Raw genomic sequence first — 20,903 nt, forward strand, 5'->3', positions numbered from 1 at the left:
AACTTTTCTTCTGGTTAACTTAGAAAGTGAGCTATTATTGTTACAGGTTAGTTTTCTAAACTACAAAAAGCAACTGTTAGGGATGCTCAAATATGAAAAATTGGACTGATATTGATATCTGATAGTAACACCGGCATTATGCCAGATTTACCAATATTTCATTTTATAATTTTTTTTTATCCAATTACTCGATTAATCGTAAGAATAATCAATAGATTACTCGATTACTAAAATATTCGTTTACAACAGCCCTAATATATATATATATATATAAGAAAAACATGAAGGGACATTACAACTGGCATGGACTACTGTGAAATTCTCATGCTATTTAAATTTTGACTGAAAATGTCCACTTTTTCTAAGATTTTGGTATTTACATAAAATAGAAATAAACATTTAGTAAGAACTTTAAATGAGAAAGCAACGATTTTTCCCACTGTAGCATTATACATTGATTATTCTTGTGGTTACATTAATCTTATCTAACCATTTTGAGGTGGTGCCAGAGGTAATAAAGATACACACACACACACACACACACACACAGAGACTTAAGGGCCATTTAGAGTCTATATAAACCAACATGCATATTTTTGACCTGTTGGAAGAAGCCAGAGAATGTGTGAATGCATGAGGGGAAGATGTAAATGAAACCTCGGATGCAACAATCCTAACTGTGCCATATCATTTATTTCATTTAGTCAGCCTCATTTAGAGTGAATGATGGACCACGTTTAGTTTTGACACCAATTACTGTCAGCTGTTTTCGCAATCAGAAATATTTCTAAGCCGACAAATGTATCTTTCTTTTATGTCCTGGAAAAGTGTAGTAGCTTTTTATCAGTTGGCCAAACAACAGTGTGAAGGAACAGACGAGGAAGGGGGAAAGGTTTTTCCTGATCTTGTTAGTCAAAGAAAACTCTGGCCACCTCAACGTCCAACATCTCATTAAAAGTGTGTCAACCCGTAGGGACAGTGGGAAGGAAACTCACAGGGGTTTGAATTTGTAAAACCTGGCGTAGCTTGATACCAGAAAGTACTCAGTGCCTGACTTTGAAGCATAACAAGCTGATATTAGATTGTTCCTTCTTCATCTGTTTTGGTTGCCAGCACACAGTCAGCAACTTTACACTCATAGCTTGCCAATTGTAGTTCAATAAGTATATTACCTTAATAAGGGGCTGGTAGTGGATGGTGCTCCTTTATATTGTCTGTTTCTCTCATGATTACAAATATTTTTAAATACCCAAAAGGTAAAGCTCAAAACTGTGTAGTAGTAGCTTGTAATAAAACCTTAAAAACATCTGAATTAATTTTTAGATAACATAGATTCCTTAAAAAATTTTTACTTAGACTTCATTTGAGGTTTTTACTCAAGGGAGACTCTTCACTTTTCCTCACTTGAACCTTTGAAAGAATAGCCCCTTCTGTGAGGGCTTTCAAACTGGAACCAAAGCCCACTGCCCGTCTTATTTAGGAATAACTCCGGGCTGTTTGCGGTCCACTGAGCATGTCCGACCTGTCCGTCAGGTGTTTCGGCAAAGAAACATCAGTGCTGACAAACAGACACATCCCGTGGGGCATTTGACTAAGCCGAGTTAATTTGACTCAGCCCCATAACCCCATAAAGAGCTATTCTGGACAAATGTCAGGAAGTACTGTGTGTGTATATATACGTGTATTTGTTTATATTACCCTAGTAAGGCTCTTTTGTGAGATTTCACTAAGTTGCAGAAGACCTATGTGCATCATGGGGACCAAAACCTGGTAACAGTGAAGAGGTTTAGAGCAGTCTTTCTCAAACTGTTGGTCTGTGGGCGCCCCCTAGTCGTCCACAATGTACTGCGTGTATACAATAGTTTGTTTGAGACACTGTGCTTACCAACAGATTGTGTTTAAAAATAATAATGGAGCTTAAGATCTGGCCATTCAAATGAAGAGCCGGTGGAGAGAAAACAGTGCCAGTATTATTTTTATGATTGGAGCAATCCATGTCTGGAGGGATATTTTTCAGTTTCTTGGGGTTTATTACAAAACTTGTGACTTTAGGATACAAATACAACACACTGCACACCACCAGGACACAGATGTAGGTCTAGGTCTGCCCAGCTTAGGGCTGCACTGATGCAGCTGCGCTGACGAGGCGGTGAGCAGCGGTGCGCCCCACGCTGACCAACTGCATTTGTACAACACCTAAAATAAAATAAAAAAATATTTACATTGAGCTGAAAGAAAGCAAAGTTTAGAATCCACACTTTAGACTTGTTCATAGTAGTGTCATGGCCAGTCAAATTTACAAAACATCACCACACTTCTCATTAGGATGAACTAAGAAAACAATAAGTGTGTTGAGACTAATATTTTTAGTTCATCTTGCATATATTAAGATGCTGTGCTTTTCCGGGGCAATTTCAAGTTAGGTGGTCTGTTAGCGTTTGTTAAATGGGTTAAATGGTCCTCAGCCTGGAAAAGTTTGACCAACACTGGTTTAGAGGTATTGGATGAGATTATGGTCAGGTGTAAGGTTAGGTTTAGTCATAAATGTAGTAACTAAAATCAATTAAAGTCAATAGGAAGTCCTAATATGGTTAGATATTAATTGTGTGTGCGTCTGTGTGTGTCTATTGGTCAGTTTTCTATGAAGTGTTGCTGTCTCTGTTGAACAGGAGGCAATTGTTCTTTAGGATGACACTGCTAACCTCTTCTTCTCTAAGCTGGATTTGAGTTGCAAGACAGATTAGATATATGCGCCTGTCCTCCCTCAACCTACAGAATGTCACTCTGCAGCTTTTGTTTTGCGTGTTTCAGGATAAAAATAACTTCCCCTCAAACTTGCTTTCTCCTCACTTGACTCCTTTTGATTTTCTTCCCCCTCCTCCAACTCTTTTTTTCTTCTTCTCACCTGTCTGTACTTCTGCCGTTTCCCTCGTGATGCATTTATCTTGTGCTAACCCTGCTTTGAGGAGCGCACAGCTACGGCTGTCAATAAAGAAACGCCGTATAGATTTCTCCAAGGCCAGCTCCAGATGAAACATAGAAAGATTGATGTATGCATGGCTTATGGCTGACTGAGGTTTGGAATGAGGTTACGTTCAGTAGCGGGACTCGATGACGGCAGCCACGAAAGGGCAACACCCACCAAGAACATAATTTGTAGCCCTCCGATAACTTTCTATTTTAAATAACTGGGCATGCAGTAACAAAAGTAGCTCAGATTAATGCATGTGGTAACAATAACAAATGTGGTAAGAGCCTCTAAACGGATTATCTTGGAGCACATTTTGAGCTAAATAATAAAATACAGAGACGCAAATGTATTTTGTCACAACAGCCAGCGAATATTCCAGGTTTATGTTGTTTTTGAAATTTTAAATCTGGCATAAAAAAAAAAAAAAGATAACATACCACTAGAATTTGATTTCAGCTTTATTAAGCATTATTTAGCATGGAGGATGGGCTTTTATTTATTAAATAAGAATTATTTATTAAATAACATGAAGATAAAAAATATGTCAAAACTAAGTCTATTTTTCTTCCAAGACATAGGGGGATATAACACACAATACAAGGTCAACTAGGTCTTTCTTTTCATAAAAATAAGATAGAAACTAAAATCTGATCAAAGTAAGGTTTGAAAAACTAGTTTTATAGAAATGTCTTGATTTATAAGTGTGTGGTTAATCCTGTCGCAAGAATAAATCTATTAAACGGATAATAAATATTAAAAAACTCAAGAATTTTCATTCATATGATTTATTGTTTTCTCTTTTCTGTCTCTTTCCAACAAAAACCAGATAATAAAAGGCTTCAGTCTATTTCATGAGTCTCAACTAGACCTTTTGTTTTGAAGGACAATTTTGTTTAGAGACGTCATAATTTATTTTATTTGTTGTTTGCCATTTTGTTCATTTATTTTGGATATTTAAATAGCCTTCCAGCTCCGAAGTTAAATGTTCATTAGAATTTAAAGTTTGTTGATCTTTCAGAAAGTATTTTGAAGCAGCTATTTTTTTCTGTCCAAATTAATAAATGTTTAATTCCCAATCATACAACCATCCATTTGATCAGTAAAATGGATAGCAAGTACAAATTGTGCTGCTTGTACATTTTGTACAGCAGCAGACTAAAAGAAGTGAGGTAATACAAATGGGAAAATAACTATAATGCATCAGGTTTGTGCCGGGGTGCATCAAAGGAAGTGTGAGGTAGGGTTTTTTTAAACCAAACCTTGTCACTGATTCATCGTTCACTGTGGCCTGCCCTTGAGGTGCAAATGTAATCTGATTTGATTTCCTCACCCACCACGGCCACCTGGTGAGCATAATCATCCCTAGATGCGCTTCCTTTTTCAGTCGGAGCTGAAGGACTTCAAACCTTTATTATTCCGATGCCTCCTGTGGCTCTAAATGGAAGAGTAGACGTTAAGATACTTAAAAAAAAAAATGTGTTTTGTATGTTTTTTGATGGCTTGAATACCTTTAATTTAAAATTCATAACATTCACAGGAAATTATTAAAATGTTTGTTTTTTTACATAAAGATCTCTGGATTTTATTTTATTTTTTTCCTTAAACAAATCTCCTTTTTTAAATAAAGCCTCCTGTGGATACATTTGTACACAGCCTGTCCTAAAACAACAACAACAAAATCAGGTGCACAAAATTGCATCAGTTTTTAATTTAAATAAAAAAGTTTCTTTAGTCAGACTCTGATCAGCAACCCAAGAGTGACAGCACATCAACTTTCAAAAGCTCAACAGTTTACGCTGCTTTAGATCTGACATCCTTGGAAGTGTCTCTCTCAGCCACTCTTTCCCCCACCATGCTGCTTCTCTCTCCGTGCTTCACAAAAGGCCCACAGATCACCTGAGGGGATTCTGCTTTTCTCCCTTTACGCCGTTCTCACTTTTTCCCCCCTTCCCTTCCTCTCTGAGCTCTCGCTCCCCTCATGCATGCCGACTGCAATAGCTCTCTGCACCGTTTGATCTGCCAGTCTGAAATGATGGAGGGCACAACACAGTGCTGCTCATCTCTGGAGAGAGTGTGGCTGAGACGGCGACGTATAGCAGAAGACGACATACTCTTCCGTTTAAACACAGCGTCTTCCTAAAGCAGCCAACGCAACAGTACACTGGGGGATTATGTGTGCAATTTCAGGCTATATAGCACTGTGAAAAAACAAGATCCTATATGAAAAGTACAAATATGTTTTTTTAAAGATGGAAAACGTATGTTAACATTGTCAAAGGAAAGTAAATGTTCTGTTTTTTTAAGGTATTTAAGGTTGTTTTGGGCACACTTATCTTCTCACAATGATTTCTGTTTTGCTCTGATAAATAATGACATGGCTCCTTAACACACGTTCTTTGTTTAATTTATATTATATATATTCACAAAAGCAAGGTGAACTGGAAAATAGCAGAGTCCATGTTAAGTCTGAGTAATAATATTATGGCTTCATGCTATCACAATAAGCTTTTTAGCTTAAAAAATCCATGAGCGTTTATTGAAGCCATTTATTCTTACAGTTTCAGCTCTGTCTGGACAATTATGTAATTTTCTGCAGTGTTTTCCATATTTTTATAAGCATGGAGAAAGAAAGTAGTTTTGAAAACTACCTGTAGTCCAAGACTTTATTCCATATCCCATCCTAAATGTTGTCTTTCCTTTTTTCTTCCCTCTTTTATTCTTTCCTTCCGTTTTTCCTTCCTGTTTCTGGACTTTTTCTTTTCCCATCCTGCCTTGTGTCTTTGGGTTCCTACACTATAACTATGGGTTTAATTTTTTTTTTCTCCAAGAGTAAAACTTTTTCCAAACAGCCAGCTTTATCTTGAGGGAAAAGTGGAGTATTGCATCCTTCTGTCAGTCAGTCGCTCTCTGGCCTCTTTAAAAGGACTTGAAAAAATCTGACATATAAAAATGGGTAAAATAAAAAAAAAACAAAAAAAAAAACAACTATATTTCAAACTTCACTATACCTTTTTGTATAACTTTCAGTAAAGCAGCAAAACCCTATCGGGTAGCTAAATGAAAAAAAAAAAAATAATAAAAAATGCACTTGCCATTATAAAGACTGCTGCAGACGTCACAGTTTTGTGTTTTTTACTCAAAGCAAACGTCACAACACGACATTTTTAATACAGGAAGGACATTAGCAAACACTGTAATAATCCTCTGACTGGTTCTTAATCATATGTTCCATTAGGCTGCTTCTGACTGTCAGTTTTTTAGGATGTAAACAGTGTGCTGGAGCAGAAAGTGGCACCTACTGAGAGAAAGATGGTGATTACAGTAATCAAGACTTTTTCAGCGAGGAAAGCAGAAGACAGAAATTAGGAAACAAGATGAACTGTCACACTCCAACTCAGACGAGTGAGGAGAAGATATAATATTTGATAATGTATGAGCTCATGAGTTGGCATATGCATATTTCATAGACTTTCAAGACACCATGTGGGAGGAAGAGGACACTCATGTGTGCATAATATGCACTGAGCTGAGGACTGTTTTATTTATTTTTTTATCCCTGCATAACGGTGCAATATTGTGTAAAATCAATATTTTTGAGCTTTACATTATCAAAAACATACCTTGAGTGTGTGTTTGAGAAATCCTGCAATAATATCCCGTTGAAACCATTCAAAATCAATCAAACAATAAAAGTATAGCACAATACAACAGCAAAGCAGCAAAAAATGCCAAACAGAATTAAAAAAAAAAAAGAAAAAAAGAAACAAAGAAACAGTGAAAAAAACAAAAAACAAACGTAAACGGTGAGAAAGACAAATAAAAAGCTGTAGAACTTTAGTTGAGACGCTGTCAACTGGGACTCCAACCCTTTGGACTTCAGTCAAAACGCCGTTTGACAAGGACTCTAACCTTTCCATTAACCTAACAAGTAAGCTGTGCAAAATGCCTGGGTTGACCTAGCTCCGCCTTCGAGGACGCAGCTCCTCCTCCCTCCTGCAGCTTCCGAGCTTCTGCCTCACATAGCTCTCCTTCCCCCACTCTGCTCCTTCAGACTAGCCAGCACCAATTAGCAAACACCTGGTGGAACTGCACATCTTTGAGCTCATTGTACGAGCTACTTCTCAGTCAATGCTGGTAAAAACATTACTAAAGGGTTAAAGGAGGAACCATGTTCTGATGACTTCCTGAAGAAGGACTTTTTGAAAGATCAGGGGGTTTTAAAGAGACAAAAACCCAATTTCTCTGTCTCCTATTATTTACTGCCCCTTTAAATATCGTGTCTAGAAAAAAAAGTTTTTAATCTGATCTGAAAAAAAAAATCTCCTTAGGCTTGGTTTTGTTAGAAAGTGTTGAACGCCCCCACTTACAGCCCGTTTCCTCCACTCTTTGACTTTGTGGATCCTGTTCAGACTGGGCCTGATGGGATCTTCCCCAGCCCCTCCACCACCCTCCATCACCATGCAGCCTCCCCCTCACAGTGGTTGTGGGTCGGTACCAGGCTTGGTAATTGATCCCTCTGGGCCCTGCAGATGGATCCAGCTGAGGGCTGAACAGGCTCACCACTAAGCAGACAGCTGCTCAGGCGGGCCCCCATACAGGCTGATAGAAAGGGAGAAAGATAAAGAAACACTGTTGCCGCTAACGGTTAGCCCCGTCTGGCGGCATCCCGTTCTGCAGTGAGCAAACTCAGCACTTTGCTTTGTCTTGAAGCGAACAAGTTCCCTCCATTTTTGGGGAGGTGTTAACAGGGAGTGAAGCAAGAGGAAGGGACATGGTAAAGTCCATCTTTTAAAGTTCTTATCAGCAAACTAAGCGCCTGCAGGAATAATCTGCTAAGTAAGCTTAAATTTAAGCTTCTTCTGTGCAGCGAGTAGAAAAGTCCACTTTTGTGTTTCAGCCAAGTGTCCACATTGCTTTGCTCTACCGCTTTAACAACTTCAGGATGGATGAGAAGAAAGTGGCTTTACAAGCATCGATTGATGTGGAGTTTATGTTGAGAAAAGAACTTTTGAGAGTTGAAACATAATTCAACATGTCAGAATGTCGGCGCTGCAGTTTTTGTCGTAACTGCAGCGCCGTTACGATGATAATATGTTACTATTTATCTAAATGTTGTATTTAACCTCTATTTAAAGCCTTTCTGTTTCTGAGATTGAAAATGAATAATGGCTCAAGAAAGGCAAGCAGTGTTTCTTTGGCTTGCACCAGTCTTACACAGCTTAATTCAAATAGAGGTAATAAAAATCCTATTGGCAACAAAAAATAAATGAAAAGAGCAATAAATTAATACATTTACGCATTATCTTGTGTTAAAATACTGCGTTATAAACAAGTAAAAGCCTTTTTTTTTCTTGATTTAAGTGAGTTGACAGTTTCCGAACATCTCAGGTTTCCAGGGAGTTGGCTCCATTTTGCGAGAGCAGCACCTGATTGATTTTCCATAAATCTGTAATGACACAAATACAATAATAAAAGAATCCTCTAGTTTTTCATGTGCTCTGCTCTGACAGGAAACCCTAATGTGATCATGAGTTTTAAGGCAAGGTTGTTACAGTTGAGTTCTGCATTCATATCCACACCAAGTGTTTTGCATTCTTACTGGACTTTAAAGGATTTTAACAAAGAATTTTTTAATTTTTTTTTTTTACCAATTTCATGTCAATCCATCTCTATGTGCTATTGACTCTTGTTTAGTGTCGTTTATTGGATTAGATTGAAGTGTGAGAAAAACATCCTTAACTTTCCTATCCTTTCTACTCCCAAATTCTGGAGGTATCTCCGATAAACAGAAACAACATAGAACATACTTTCTCTAATTCTAATCTTTCTACAGTAACTCCATAGCTGTTTCAAGAATAACAATCGTTTCCTTTTGAATGCTGCATATCAACATTTTAACAATGCCAGAGCTGCACTATTTGACCATTCTTACACCAACACAAGCCCAGAACAACCTGCAAATTAAAAGTTTCCCTTCTAGATAAGGTGGTAGTGGTGGTGTTGATGGGGGATAAGACTGTCTAAATTTGAGAATAAATAACCTCTTGGACTTGATAACCATCGCCCCCTTCCCCTCTTCCTCTCTTCCTTCAGGCTCTATGACGCGACAAGAGTTCCCCTCGACATTCTTGCACTATGGAGAGCATTGATGACCCCTTGACAGACAGCCAAAACCCACCAACCAACACCACCACCACCCACCAACACAACAGCAACTCCACCCTAACCCTGGTCGCAGAGCACCAAGGGCTTCTTTGACGCTGCAAGGTACAATAAAAACCCTGTTTTAAAAACCCTTAGGTTTTTTTATTTTAAAGAAAGCTCATTTAAATCAGTGACCAGGGCGGGAAAACCTTGAACTTGACATCAATTAAGACTGAAGAAGCAGTGTAGCAGAGATAAGAAATACTGCCACCTGCAGGTGGGAAAACAAACTAGCATACAACTGAAAATTATCGCACTCATTTTAACTTATCACGCTATTACTTGATTTATTGTTTTTTATCGCAGCAGGTGTATGCCTAACTCTGACAGATGTATTGAACAGTTAACCAAATCTTGCTTTAAATTTCTCCACAACTTTATTCCTGGCCTGTTTGCTGTGTTACTTTGTCTTCATGATGCTTTTTGTTCAGTGGGCTACGGCAGCTCTGGAGGGAAGCGCTTGCATGAAAGTTTTAGAATTTAAATTGTAAAAAATAATGATAAAAAATCATCTGTAAAGCATGTATATTTTTTCCACTCTGTAGACATGATAGAGATCAGAGTGTGAAGACATTTACGAGGCACTTTATTCATAGGGATGTTTATAGCCTTATCCTACAAGCTTTAAAGAACAACAACATCAAGCATACAAACAGTGTTTGCTTGGCTGTTTGTTTGCCTTACTCATTTTCTCTTGTGTATGTTTAGCCGCTGAAAATCCATGTGTGCAGCAAATCTAATAACACTATTTCCCCCCCTAACTTTTATAGGCACACCTTATATTTTCCCTTACAATTGCCTCGCTGCGACAGGTTGCATCAGGCTGACAAACAACGCAGGGCGCCAGACAGACCGGGATATTAATACATGCGACTGGGAAATAGAGAGTAGCCGTGCTGTAAATTTAACATGCGGCACAATAAAAGGGTTGAGGCCGAAGTCGTAAAGATGGCCGCTCTCATGGAGAAAGCCAGCCTCGTCTGTTGAGTCAATACTGTCGCCATTTATGGCCGGTGTTATGATTCGCTTTTAAAGCAAAGATTTGATCCTGCTGCTTTTCTGTCCAGACGAGTGTGTCCACAGCAGATGCCAGACTATATTTAGACACAGAGCTCGATTCCTGTTGTAGACTCTTACAGCTGTAGTGCGCAGCTCTGTTTACTCAGACAGGATAGAAGCATTTAGTCCTTTAATTGAGTCTCTCTCTGTTTACACTGCCAGGCAAAAGTATTCCTACCTGTTAAAATTTTCTGCATTTTAACTTTATACTTTATGTATTTTATTGGGATTTTATGTAAGGGAAATAATTTGGTTTTTGACAATTTTCTTAATTAAAATGTTAAAATGTGCACCCTGCACTGAACCCCTTTCAATCTGAGACCCCTAAATAAAATCCAGTGTCGAGTTGATGTTCTCTCTACTAAGTTGTTGGTGACATGCCCCCATTCGATTTTTGCCTTACAGTAGTAGTTGAAGTCAGTCAGTTCTGTGAAGTATTAACAAAGAAGGGCTTTAAAAAAAACCCTCATCCATAGGCCTGTCGCGATAAACGATAAATCAATTTAATCGGACGATAATTAAACCTATCGACCTCATTTTAATTATCGGCTTTATCGTCTCTTCCGGCCTTTTTTCTTTCTGTTGATGACACTGAATGAAAAAAGGCTCAGCTCCGGTGCTCTCTACTGACCCTCCCTTCCTCATTTCCTTAGTCTAATGTCCAGCGCACATTACACAAGTTGTCGGCCCATTTTCAAACCCTGAGAGACACATTAGCCGACAGAAATCTACGGTATAACGGTTCAATCAGGTTTGTCGTGTCTTGTGGTGTCCAGCCACATGGGCACAAAATAATGGCTACAAGTCCAGTTAACCAATTTTAAAATCAGGCATTAATCAGTGCTTTACTAGAATCTACCTTTCACATACATCACAGTCCTGACTAAATGAAAATAATTATAACCTATTTATGTTACGTTAACGAAGAATAGCTGAAAACCTACTGGGTTTATCAACTGCAGTAGCCATTTGGCTCCAACTCCTCCCCTTGTCATTTCTATAGTCTTCGCACTTAATGTTGAATAAATATCAATGTTTCCACATATCATCTCCGATGTCCGCTGGACTTCGGGTTGCGCTGTTTCAGCTGTTTGGGATTCTCCTCCATAATTTCCCCTCAGAAAGCGCAGAGGAGAATCCGCGCTTTCTGATTTGGCTACCTGTCACATTCAGCGTTAAGCTCCTATTCGGGGAAAACCCCTGATTTAGATCGGAGCGGCCACGACGATCCACCGTAACACACCACACACTGCAGGGTGATCGGTCAGATCGGCCAACGATCTAAGATTGTCATAAGGGGAAAATAGGGGCAAAAAATGGTGTAGTGTGAACTATTGCATTAGGAAGTCGGATGTGCCTTTTTTCTCTATTTAAATCTAGAGATTACTGAAGGGCAATACAGACTTCATAATCTGCACTCTTTCGGTTGAATGCAATATTTATTTCCACTTTGGCTTTATGTTGTTTAGTTTTTATTCAAGTACGTTTTTTGTTAATGGAGACTGAGAATCCATTTTATTTTTGTTTTGTTTATTTAATCAGTTCCAATGTTACGTGTTATTTTGAAAATAAATATCAGGAAATCGCATGTATTGGTAATTTCCATTAAATCAGTGTCAAAAGGTCTTGAAACAATTATCGCAATAATTTCTTTAGACAATTAATCGTCCAGCAAAATTTGTTATCGTGACAGGCCTACTCATCCATCATTTTACTTTGTTTTTGCATTTTCTGTTGGTCCTCCTTACATCTAAAATCTCAATAACATGTGATGGTAACGAGCCAAAATGTGAAACAATGTTTTTTGTTTTTTTTTGACATACAAATGTTCAGGCCGGAGTGTTTGTATTTTCATGTTTCTGGTACATCCATAAACCACTTCTTAGCCCACTGACATTAAATTTTGTTTCAAAACACAATCTAACAGGATGCTGGGAAACACGCTTGTTGTGTGCATGTTTTACAGACATTTAGATCATCGCTGGAGGTATTCAAGTCCAAAATACAACTTTATTCTGTTGATCTGTTGACTGAAACTCAGTTTAAGACAATATGATGCCTACATCAGTTTGTGGCAACAACTAATTTGCAACCCGATCCTAAAAGGACCTTTGACAGTCACTTTTAATGAAAGATGAACATTAAATACAATAAAATAACCAAGATACAAAACAATGTTATTTAAAACTGAGACATCCCCATTGCTAATGTCAGCATCTATAGTTCACATATCTAAAGAAATAATCACAGGTTGGTTAAAATTGAAAGCTATAGATGCAATAGCACTTTGTGTCAGTCTGATCGCTGAATAACCAAGATAACAGAATAAAAACTATAAATATCTTTGAGTTCCTGTGTAGATTTATTATATAATTTAGCACCAAAAAGCATTTCTTATTTAACAAATATGTTTTTTGATTAAAATGCAATTAATTACTGACCCTTCAATTTACTCAATTACAAATGTTTTAAATATGTTTGACAGTTCCAAGAAGTTATCTAGTATCCTAAACAAATCAGTGCCATTCTGTTGCGACTGTCACATGCCACCAGGAGTAAATCTGCTTCAATGTTTCCCTCCTGAGAACTGAGTCCTGATCCTTATTGTTGAATGCAGAGTGAAATGTGTTTACTTTGATGTTCTGAGGAAATGCGCTATGAAAGGCCTGATAATGACATAACACCCCTGATAGCTTTGAACTCCCCCATCCTAATGTGAGACAGGGACCGGCGTCTGGAGGTCCGTGCATACATGTTCATGGATTTTGATCTCGGCATCTGCTTTAGGCATTATCCCAACATCACAGCATGTAATGAGCAATTTCCCGTCCCTTATTAACCTGTGGATCGCTCCTAACCTACTTGTTCTCTTATGAATATTCATCCGGAAAACTATTGTGCTGCAGCAAGACAGAGAATGCGCTTCAGTGCAAAAAGACTTGGGACATAAAACAAGGAGAAGTTCGCACCAAGCAATGCGAGGTGATGCAAAAAGCAAGGTCAGATTTGTCAAACTGTGTAAAGATTGTACAAAATCATTTCGTCATTCGGCTGTTGCATTATTCATGTTGAACAAGAATGAGTACTTTGGAGAGCCGGTGTAGATTTGTTGTCTTTGAAGTGTGTCCATTCACACGTTCACCGTGGGTCTCGGCACAGTGACATTTTGAAAGGGAGTCAGGAAGAGTTCACACAGAAAATGTCAACCCTGCCATATTTGCACATTTTCACTCCTAGAACTCCCATCAACATCCATGTTGTGCGCGCACAGTTTTCATCCACTTGCAAACATGTTCAGTCAGAACAACTGCGGATGCAATGCATTGAGGTATGCACATTTCCATGCATCAATCGAAGCCCCAAGGGAAAAGAATCTCCAAGTAACATAGCTAAAATCGAATGTCTTCCTCATCCTGGAACTAATCCTCCCAGGCATGGGAGGTACGAATCAAGTGAATTGTTTGGCTGCTCCGTAACAAAAGAACAAGAGAAAATTGCATGTTAACACAGATGAATTTTGTCATATTCCTTAAAGAATCCTCCTGCAGTTATGAATCTGAATTAACAGCTTCATTTACTGTCACATGGATGCATCAGGTTGCTTTGGCCCAAGGTGTTTCTGTTTGAGTCGGGTCAATATGACTTACACACCTACATATTGCCATTTTGTCAATTCTGATCAGATTGAAAAAAAATCCATGGACTCCTAGGTCCTGTACATGTAGATAAAAAATTTGATGCATGTTTATATATATATATATATATTTTTTTTTTCTCTCTCTCTCTCTCTCTCTTACAAATTCAAGGACATACAGGGCCATTTGGTCTGCTGGTCTTTGAGGGTTAGAGTTCTTCTAACCATAATTTTAAAAAGAGTTAACATCTTATCTGATGAACCTCAAGTAACTATTACTTCAGTTACTACTTTTTTTTGCCATTATAAAATTTAATTTCACTTTGAATTTTGTATGAACTTTGCACCTGCTTTTAATAGAGCACCTACGTTTTCCTAAAATGAGATTTGGGTATGGTAATAACAGTAAACTATTTACTACAGTATAAATGTGAACAAAAAGAAATCATAGAAAACTTACTATGCAGCTAGTCTTGCATTTCTTTCTAATATCTCTGCAGTTATTCTGCCTTTTTTTTCTTCTTCATTTGTGTAATTTAAATGTCATTATGCCCACTAGGAGGCTCTAAAAGACGAACACTGTGGCATCAAAAACTTGTCTGGCCAAGCAGTTTGCTGTCATGACTTTGCTTTTACCTTTAATGATTTGGCTCATTTGATGTCCAGGTCCAACAAAACCATGACATTATCTCCAATAAACCGAGAGTCAGTGGGATGTTTAATATTCCCAAAGCATAAGACATTGTCATCTGTGATACATGATAGTACTCTATTCAACACCTGCCTCTTTCATGGCAAATTGCACCCTGTGAAATCGTCAAGAGTTTATTATTATGAATTAGGCTTCAGTGGCTGCAGCGCTCCTGGAAGGCATCGGTACCTCTATCAAGTTAACTGTGTGACTGGCAGTGGCCAGATGGTGAGGAGGCTGCTGGAAGAAGCTCTCTGTTGTAGATTATGTTTTTCACACGGTCTCTGCACTGTTACTAACTGCTTTTATTAGCTTACACTCACTAAATATGTCTAAATATTTGATTTGTAAAACACTCTTACAGTGCAATCAGAGGGCTGTAATTAACATCCTCATTTGCACAGGAACAACGGCTAAATGTGATTTTCATGACAAGGGACCGCACGGAACAAAAGAAGCCTTTTTGTTTTCTAGATAAGTGTTGGAGAGAAAAAAAAACAATATGGCATTTATATAAATGATGAAAGACTGAAGCAAGCTGTTTGCAAGTTTAAAACTACTTTTTAAAAAGATAGTTGGTGCTTTTTCCTTTCATTCACCTGACTGCAGTTCTTTGAGACATGAAGGGGAAATTACCTTTGCAACAGCCCCTATTTTGTAGATTTAAAGTTTATTTTGCCACAATTCTTTCACAAGTAAATGTAAAATGCAGTTGATTTAGAAAATGTTATATTGTTTTAATAGTTTTTACTTAAAACTAGCCTAATTTGAGCTTGTAGAGGTTTCTCTCTTTTTGAGATTAATTCAACAAAACCATGGGGAAATGTTTAAAGTAATACCAATATTTTCATACCCATCCACTGTAAGGAAGCTGAGAGCGTACGTTTTCCGCATATACATTTTGCCAATGTCCATCTCAAGATTAGTTAATTTCCTAATGGTTTTGTCACCATGACGAGTTAATCTGGAGGAACGTTTGGATTTTCAAGATTATCTTATCTTGACAAAACCATCGGGAAATGAAGTCATTATCTCGAGAAATTAGCCTACCTTGAGAAACCCATTGGGAAACTAACTTATCTCTAGAAAACCTTCAAGAAAAAGCAAATGCAGAGAACGTCTGCTTCCATTGTCATTTCATTCCAAACATTTCATATGTGTAAACAAACCATCTGAAACCTATCTTCCCATTTTTTTCCCCACTTGATGGGTAACAGAGCATAATTTTGATTCTCTAGTTTTTGCCATTTAAGAATTTAAAATCTTTGTTTTGTAGTCTAAATATAAAGTTTTAAATTAGCAGGAACAGCAAAATGCGACGCATGTTTCTTTGTAGGCCAGTATGAAAGTTTCACAACATCTCCACAGGGCTGGTATGAAATGTCAGTAAGATGGTTGGCAATTGACACAAGCTCAAAACATCCTGTGTTTCTACATGTTGCCATTTTGTCTCATCCCACAAAAAGTAACCATGCCTCACCACTTTGTCTAGTTATACCACTCTAAAACCTTTAATGTGAACAATTTCGTATGATACAAATTTTGATTTATTGTCTTTATAAATTTCTGATAATATTTGAAAAACTGACTAATGTACAGTCTGCTATTGTCAAAAGGAAATTGAATTATTTACTCACTGTGTCGTGGGCCATTTTTTCAGTAATTTGTACTCAAGAGTGTGGAGAGGAGAACTGTAAGTCCTGAGTGGATCTCCGTCAGGCCTTTTGGAAATCCAGTGTTGACTCCAGCACCATCTGTTTCCACACAACGCTAACAGATCAGATGATGGATCATGAGTCAGACTGGCAACAGGTTTGCTGGAAGAAAATACAAATGGCAGCAATTTGTTTTGTAACAGAATAATTAATAGGCCAAGGATAGCAACCCATAGCTTAACCTAGCATACAGACAATGCAGCTGTCTGAAGTTAAAAATAATAAGCAGCACATACAGTGATGTGTAAACAGACTTCAATTGGATTGTTTTTTGGGGGGTTTTATTTTATTTTGACCAACACAAAAATTCCATAATTATGGGGAAATGAAAGTTGATTTTTGGTTGTTTTTAAGAATAAGAATCAAGAGTCAAAGATGTCATTTAAGGAAATGTGACTTTGTCCATCTTGACTAAGCTGTTTTGCTTAATCTTCACAAAATATCGCAAACTCAGATTGAATAGTGCATCTGCAAATTGCAATTTTCTTGCCACAAACCAATTTTTATTAGTTCAGGAATTTGACAAGTGTTTAACATGTTTGGGCCTTGATCAAATCTATTTGTCTCAGTAATCAGTCTTTTGCAGCCTTCATCTAAGCACGTTGAACTATCTTTCTGTTTAAAAAAAGTGCTATACAAACAAAACGTATTACACTTGAAAACAGGCTTTCTTTCAGCTGTTGCACTACAAAAGTCAGATTTAATAGTAGTTGTCCTTTCAACAAATTCTCCCTGTAAACCTCTGCAGCTTCTCAAAAGTTACTCCATACTTATCTGTGCTGAAGAAAATCAAAGTTTGACCATCATAGGCCACAATGGTAACGGTGTTTTCAGGGTGATGTGAGGTGTTTGTTACAAACCTCTGACTTCTGAAGTTTAGAGTGTCGAAAAGGTATGAATTTCTTTGCTAGGCCCCATTGAGGCTGACTTGCTTTGTTTTGCTTCTCCGTTTCTTGCCTCCTATTACAAACCGACATATTTTAAACCATAAAGTGAGAAGAAACACCTCCTGCCATAGAAAGCGAGAAACGTTTCATGTTTAACAATGCAAACAGAAAGATGGCGGTGCATCCCTGAAGAGTCGTTAATACAAACGCGCAGTAAAAATGAAAAATGCAAATAAGCTGCTACATATATGCTTAGAGATATTTCTTTTGTGAGGTGAAAAACCTAATTTATTTTTCTCTCGTGTGTTTTCAGGTGTCATAACACAACCAGAGGTGCCAAACAGAGGAGTGACCGACGGAGGGAGTTTGTGCTCCTGAGGGGTTTCGGACAAACTCACTATTAAAACACTTCCCACCTCCAGTGACTCGCGCCTCCGGGTCTCCGACCGCTCCCTCATGCCGTCTGTCACCGGGTCAGCGCCTTCCTCCTCGTCAATGCATCTGCCTGTTCGATGAAAAACTTTTATTACGCCGCAGAGGACCGGACACCTTAAAATGCTTTTTGGGTTTTTTTTTTTTTTTGTCATTGGAAGTCCAATTTTTAAGGAGCTGCTCGCTGCATTTTCAAAACAAAAGAAAAACAAAAAAAAGGGATTCCCCCACCACCAACCACCATCGCCACCTCTCCAAGTCTTTCTGTAGTGGGGGAGTTTCCAGAGCACAGCTGGGATCATTACAGACCGAACCCTGTTGCTTCAGACCACTTGACGAGGCCGTAAAAACCAAACTGTGCGCTCTCTGCTGTGAATAGGCCTTCTGCTGGAGTCAAACTCCTTTATTTTTATAGACCAAAGAGCAAAACGACAACAAATATGATCATTAGAACAAGAGGTGGCAAAAGAGACTTATTCCTCTTTTGGGGGCGGGGGGGTTGCTACAAAATCTCTCTAAGCGAACAATCGAATCAATGGAGTCCTTTTAAAACCTTCTGGACTTTTTTTTTCTTTCCTTCAGACTGAAGCCCATAACTTGTATTTTGGAACTGGAACTATAGGTACTGCATACGTATAACTATGTATCAACAACAAAAAAACAAAAAACAAACAAAAAACAGATTTGTGATTTTTCAGTAGCTATGGTTTTCGGACAGAATCACGTGGAAAGAAATGCTACACGTCTACAGAGAGTACGGACGGATACTGTCGAGTCGGAACGGGAAGAGCGAAGAATTGCCATTAAATGTATTTTGAAAGGCCCTTAAAAAGTTATATATTTAACAATTTTATATGTTGTACCTTTGTAGAGAAGCTTATTGGACTTAAATGTGGTCACAATGGCAGTTTAGTAGAACGTGAACAAAAGCTGTTCTCATTACTGCTGGCTCGTAGTCTATGGTTTTCTGTTCACACCTCGGTAGCTGCTTTCTTTTCATGGTCATCTCCAAGTCAGTCTTATTAGAACCATTAACAAGAAAAAAAGAAAAAAAAACAGGAGAGCGACACAATTTCTTGAGGACTGATGTGCAGCCAACAGAACATTGTAAATCTATGGTAGTGAGTGGACGCCATTGAAATCTGCTAATTTGCTATGATATTGTATTGTACACGATGTGGAATACTGATTCATTTCCCCCTCAACGGGTTTTGATCTCTTAATTTATTTTGGTGCTTGTGTTTGTTCGCACAAACCCAGCCTCTCTCCGTTGGCGATCCGGACAATGAAGGAAGCAGAGAGGAACGGTACCGAAAGGAAGCACTGCAAACATAGTCATATAAATACATTTTTTATCATGAAATATTTTAAGAATAAATTAAATACATGGAAAAAAAACAAAAAAAGAAAACAAGAAACGTGCAGGTGGTTTTGGTGGTGGGAGGTCTGAATGTGTGTTTCATTTATTTTGCAGGTTTTCAGGTATTTTTTACAGATTATTTTTCAGAATGAAGACCTGGGCAGCTCATCTTTTTTTTTTTTTTCTCCCCCCCCAGATCTCAGAAGACAGCTGAACATGTCAGCATTTTCTAATAATTAATGTCCATGCCTTTTTTGTGATATTTTACAGTCATAAAAAGCCACAGTGCATAAAAACCTCTGAAGGAGACACCGAATGCAACTTCCTCCTTCATAAAATGTAAACAACGATGGAGCGGCATCAAATTTTAGCACTTTCTCTTTTGTCTGTGGTAAAACACCCCAACCCAATTGTACAGCTAAGGTTAGACTCATGCAGTTGTTTTGGTTGCATTTACCCAGAATGCCCTACGCTATAGTCCACCTCCCAATTTTGGAGCCGTCTCCAGTCAGAAGAGTCAAAGTTCACTTCAACCAGATGGTTTTTAGGTGGGCCAGAGTTCAATCTGACATTCACTCCTCCTCAGACAAACCGGATGTTCTGGGCTTGGAGTACCTTTAATGGAAAACAAAATATACATCTTACTGCAGCAATATCACAGGAGAGAAACTGATAAACAGTTGAGCCCTGGACCAGAATTACTTTCCATACAAAACGGTAAACAACATTATCACTGAATCCATGCAGGGAAAAAATATCTGGGTGGAATTGAACTGTTTTTATTTGACTTCTTTAAACGTATCAAGAAATTCAGTTCTTATTTCTGCAGTAAAATGATGCAAAACACTAACACAGTGAATTTTGACTACAATTTTTATCTAGGATGGAGGATAAAAACAAAGTAATCTTTAGACAATTTGTAGATTCGTTAGATATCTTTTTTATATTTGATATGAAAACATAAAATGAGTCAATAGAAGAAGAAAAAAACCAAGAGGGCTGCAGGAAACTGATGTGTGGAAGTTGTAAAGATTAGAAACACAACAGCATCATAACATTGTTACCTGAATCATTTATCTGATTCAGTCACTGTAGATCTGTCAGTTATTTGATGCAGAAAAATAGGCACTTTAATTCTTAGAAAGCAGAGGCTTTACCCCCTTTTTTCCTTTGATCCGATTGAAATATTCTGTAGAAGACAATATAAACTTTGCAGTCGTGGAAGTTACTCCTTAGATATGGTCTCTATTTCTCAACTGGCTGCTTGGTGCTGTAGGGATATTTTTAATAAATGAGACTGAACTCTAATTATCTGCACAATACGTTTTGAGGATTATCTGACAATGTTCACCGTTATGCCGTTTCATCTTCTAATCTGATAAGGACAGATCATTGTGGGGTTCCTTCATTATCTGCATCCATGTTCTTAAAAGAGACCTGCAGAGTGTGAATATCAGGGTAGATTTTAAAGATTGGGGCTCTTTTTCCACTTCTCTTTGAAAAACTGTTCTCCCTCTTACTGATTTCTTCCATTTTTGTCACAATTAAACCCGTCAGATAAACTAATTAAATTTTAGGGCAAAAATAACCCGAGTAAAAGCGCATTTGCAGCTCCGACTGTGCCCTGCTGTCTGAATCCATGCATCTGTCCATTTAGTTAAAGGTTCTGGTGAGCAGAGCCTGCAGAGGCGACACAAGCAGCCTGCAGTAAGCCCAGAGGAGAAAAGACTCTGCCTCTGCTTTCAGGCCAGATAAATCTCTGAAATACCAATACTGCATTGCGCTGCACAAAATATTATTATTTCCTTTGATGGATAACATTTACCTGCTAATTCACATCTCATACTACAAGTCTTTGTTTACAATATAAATCTGATTAAGTGCAGCCATCGCAGCGCAAGTTGGATCGATACACAATATGGCCAGCACAGCTGCTTGCCTCACCAGGAT

The 20,903-nt window shown here is 38.0% G+C and overlaps 1 protein-coding gene and 2 long non-coding RNA genes across 7 annotated transcripts in view; 1 reads left to right on the forward strand and 2 right to left on the reverse strand.

Annotated features, from left to right (window-relative positions):
- tafa5a (TAFA chemokine like family member 5a) overlaps positions 1 to 18,634 on the forward strand; it is a 159,084-nt gene extending 140,450 nt beyond the window's left edge. For 3 of the 4 annotated variants that reach the window (XR_478102.2, XR_478105.2, XR_001659503.1), the window contains exons 4-5: positions 9,065 to 9,238; positions 17,475 to 18,634. Coding sequence is in view for 1 of the 4 variants with exons in the window: in XM_007577908.2 (XP_007577970.1) it covers positions 17,475 to 17,483 (9 nt within the window). In the remaining 3 variants the exon portion in view is untranslated. The remainder of the gene's footprint in view (positions 1 to 9,064; positions 9,239 to 17,474) is intronic. The other variant, XM_007577908.2, reaches the window with a different exon arrangement.
- Positions 12,341 to 17,465, reverse strand: LOC103155996 (uncharacterized). Its single transcript, XR_001659513.1, has 2 exons — positions 16,197 to 17,465; positions 12,341 to 13,699 (listed from the first exon to the last, which is right to left on the reverse strand). It is a non-coding gene; the product is annotated as an uncharacterized LOC103155996 (long non-coding RNA).
- LOC103156035 (uncharacterized) overlaps positions 18,170 to 20,903 on the reverse strand; it is a 214,043-nt gene continuing 211,309 nt past the window's right edge. For both annotated transcript variants that reach the window (XR_478107.2, XR_478108.2), the window contains one exon: positions 18,170 to 19,568. This is a non-coding gene — a long non-coding RNA (uncharacterized LOC103156035). The remainder of the gene's footprint in view (positions 19,569 to 20,903) is intronic.

Source organism: Poecilia formosa, unplaced genomic scaffold, assembly GCF_000485575.1.
Source record: "Poecilia formosa unplaced genomic scaffold, Poecilia_formosa-5.1.2 Scaffold9, whole genome shotgun sequence".
In the NCBI taxonomy this organism is placed as follows: Eukaryota; Metazoa; Chordata; class Actinopteri; order Cyprinodontiformes; family Poeciliidae; genus Poecilia; species Poecilia formosa.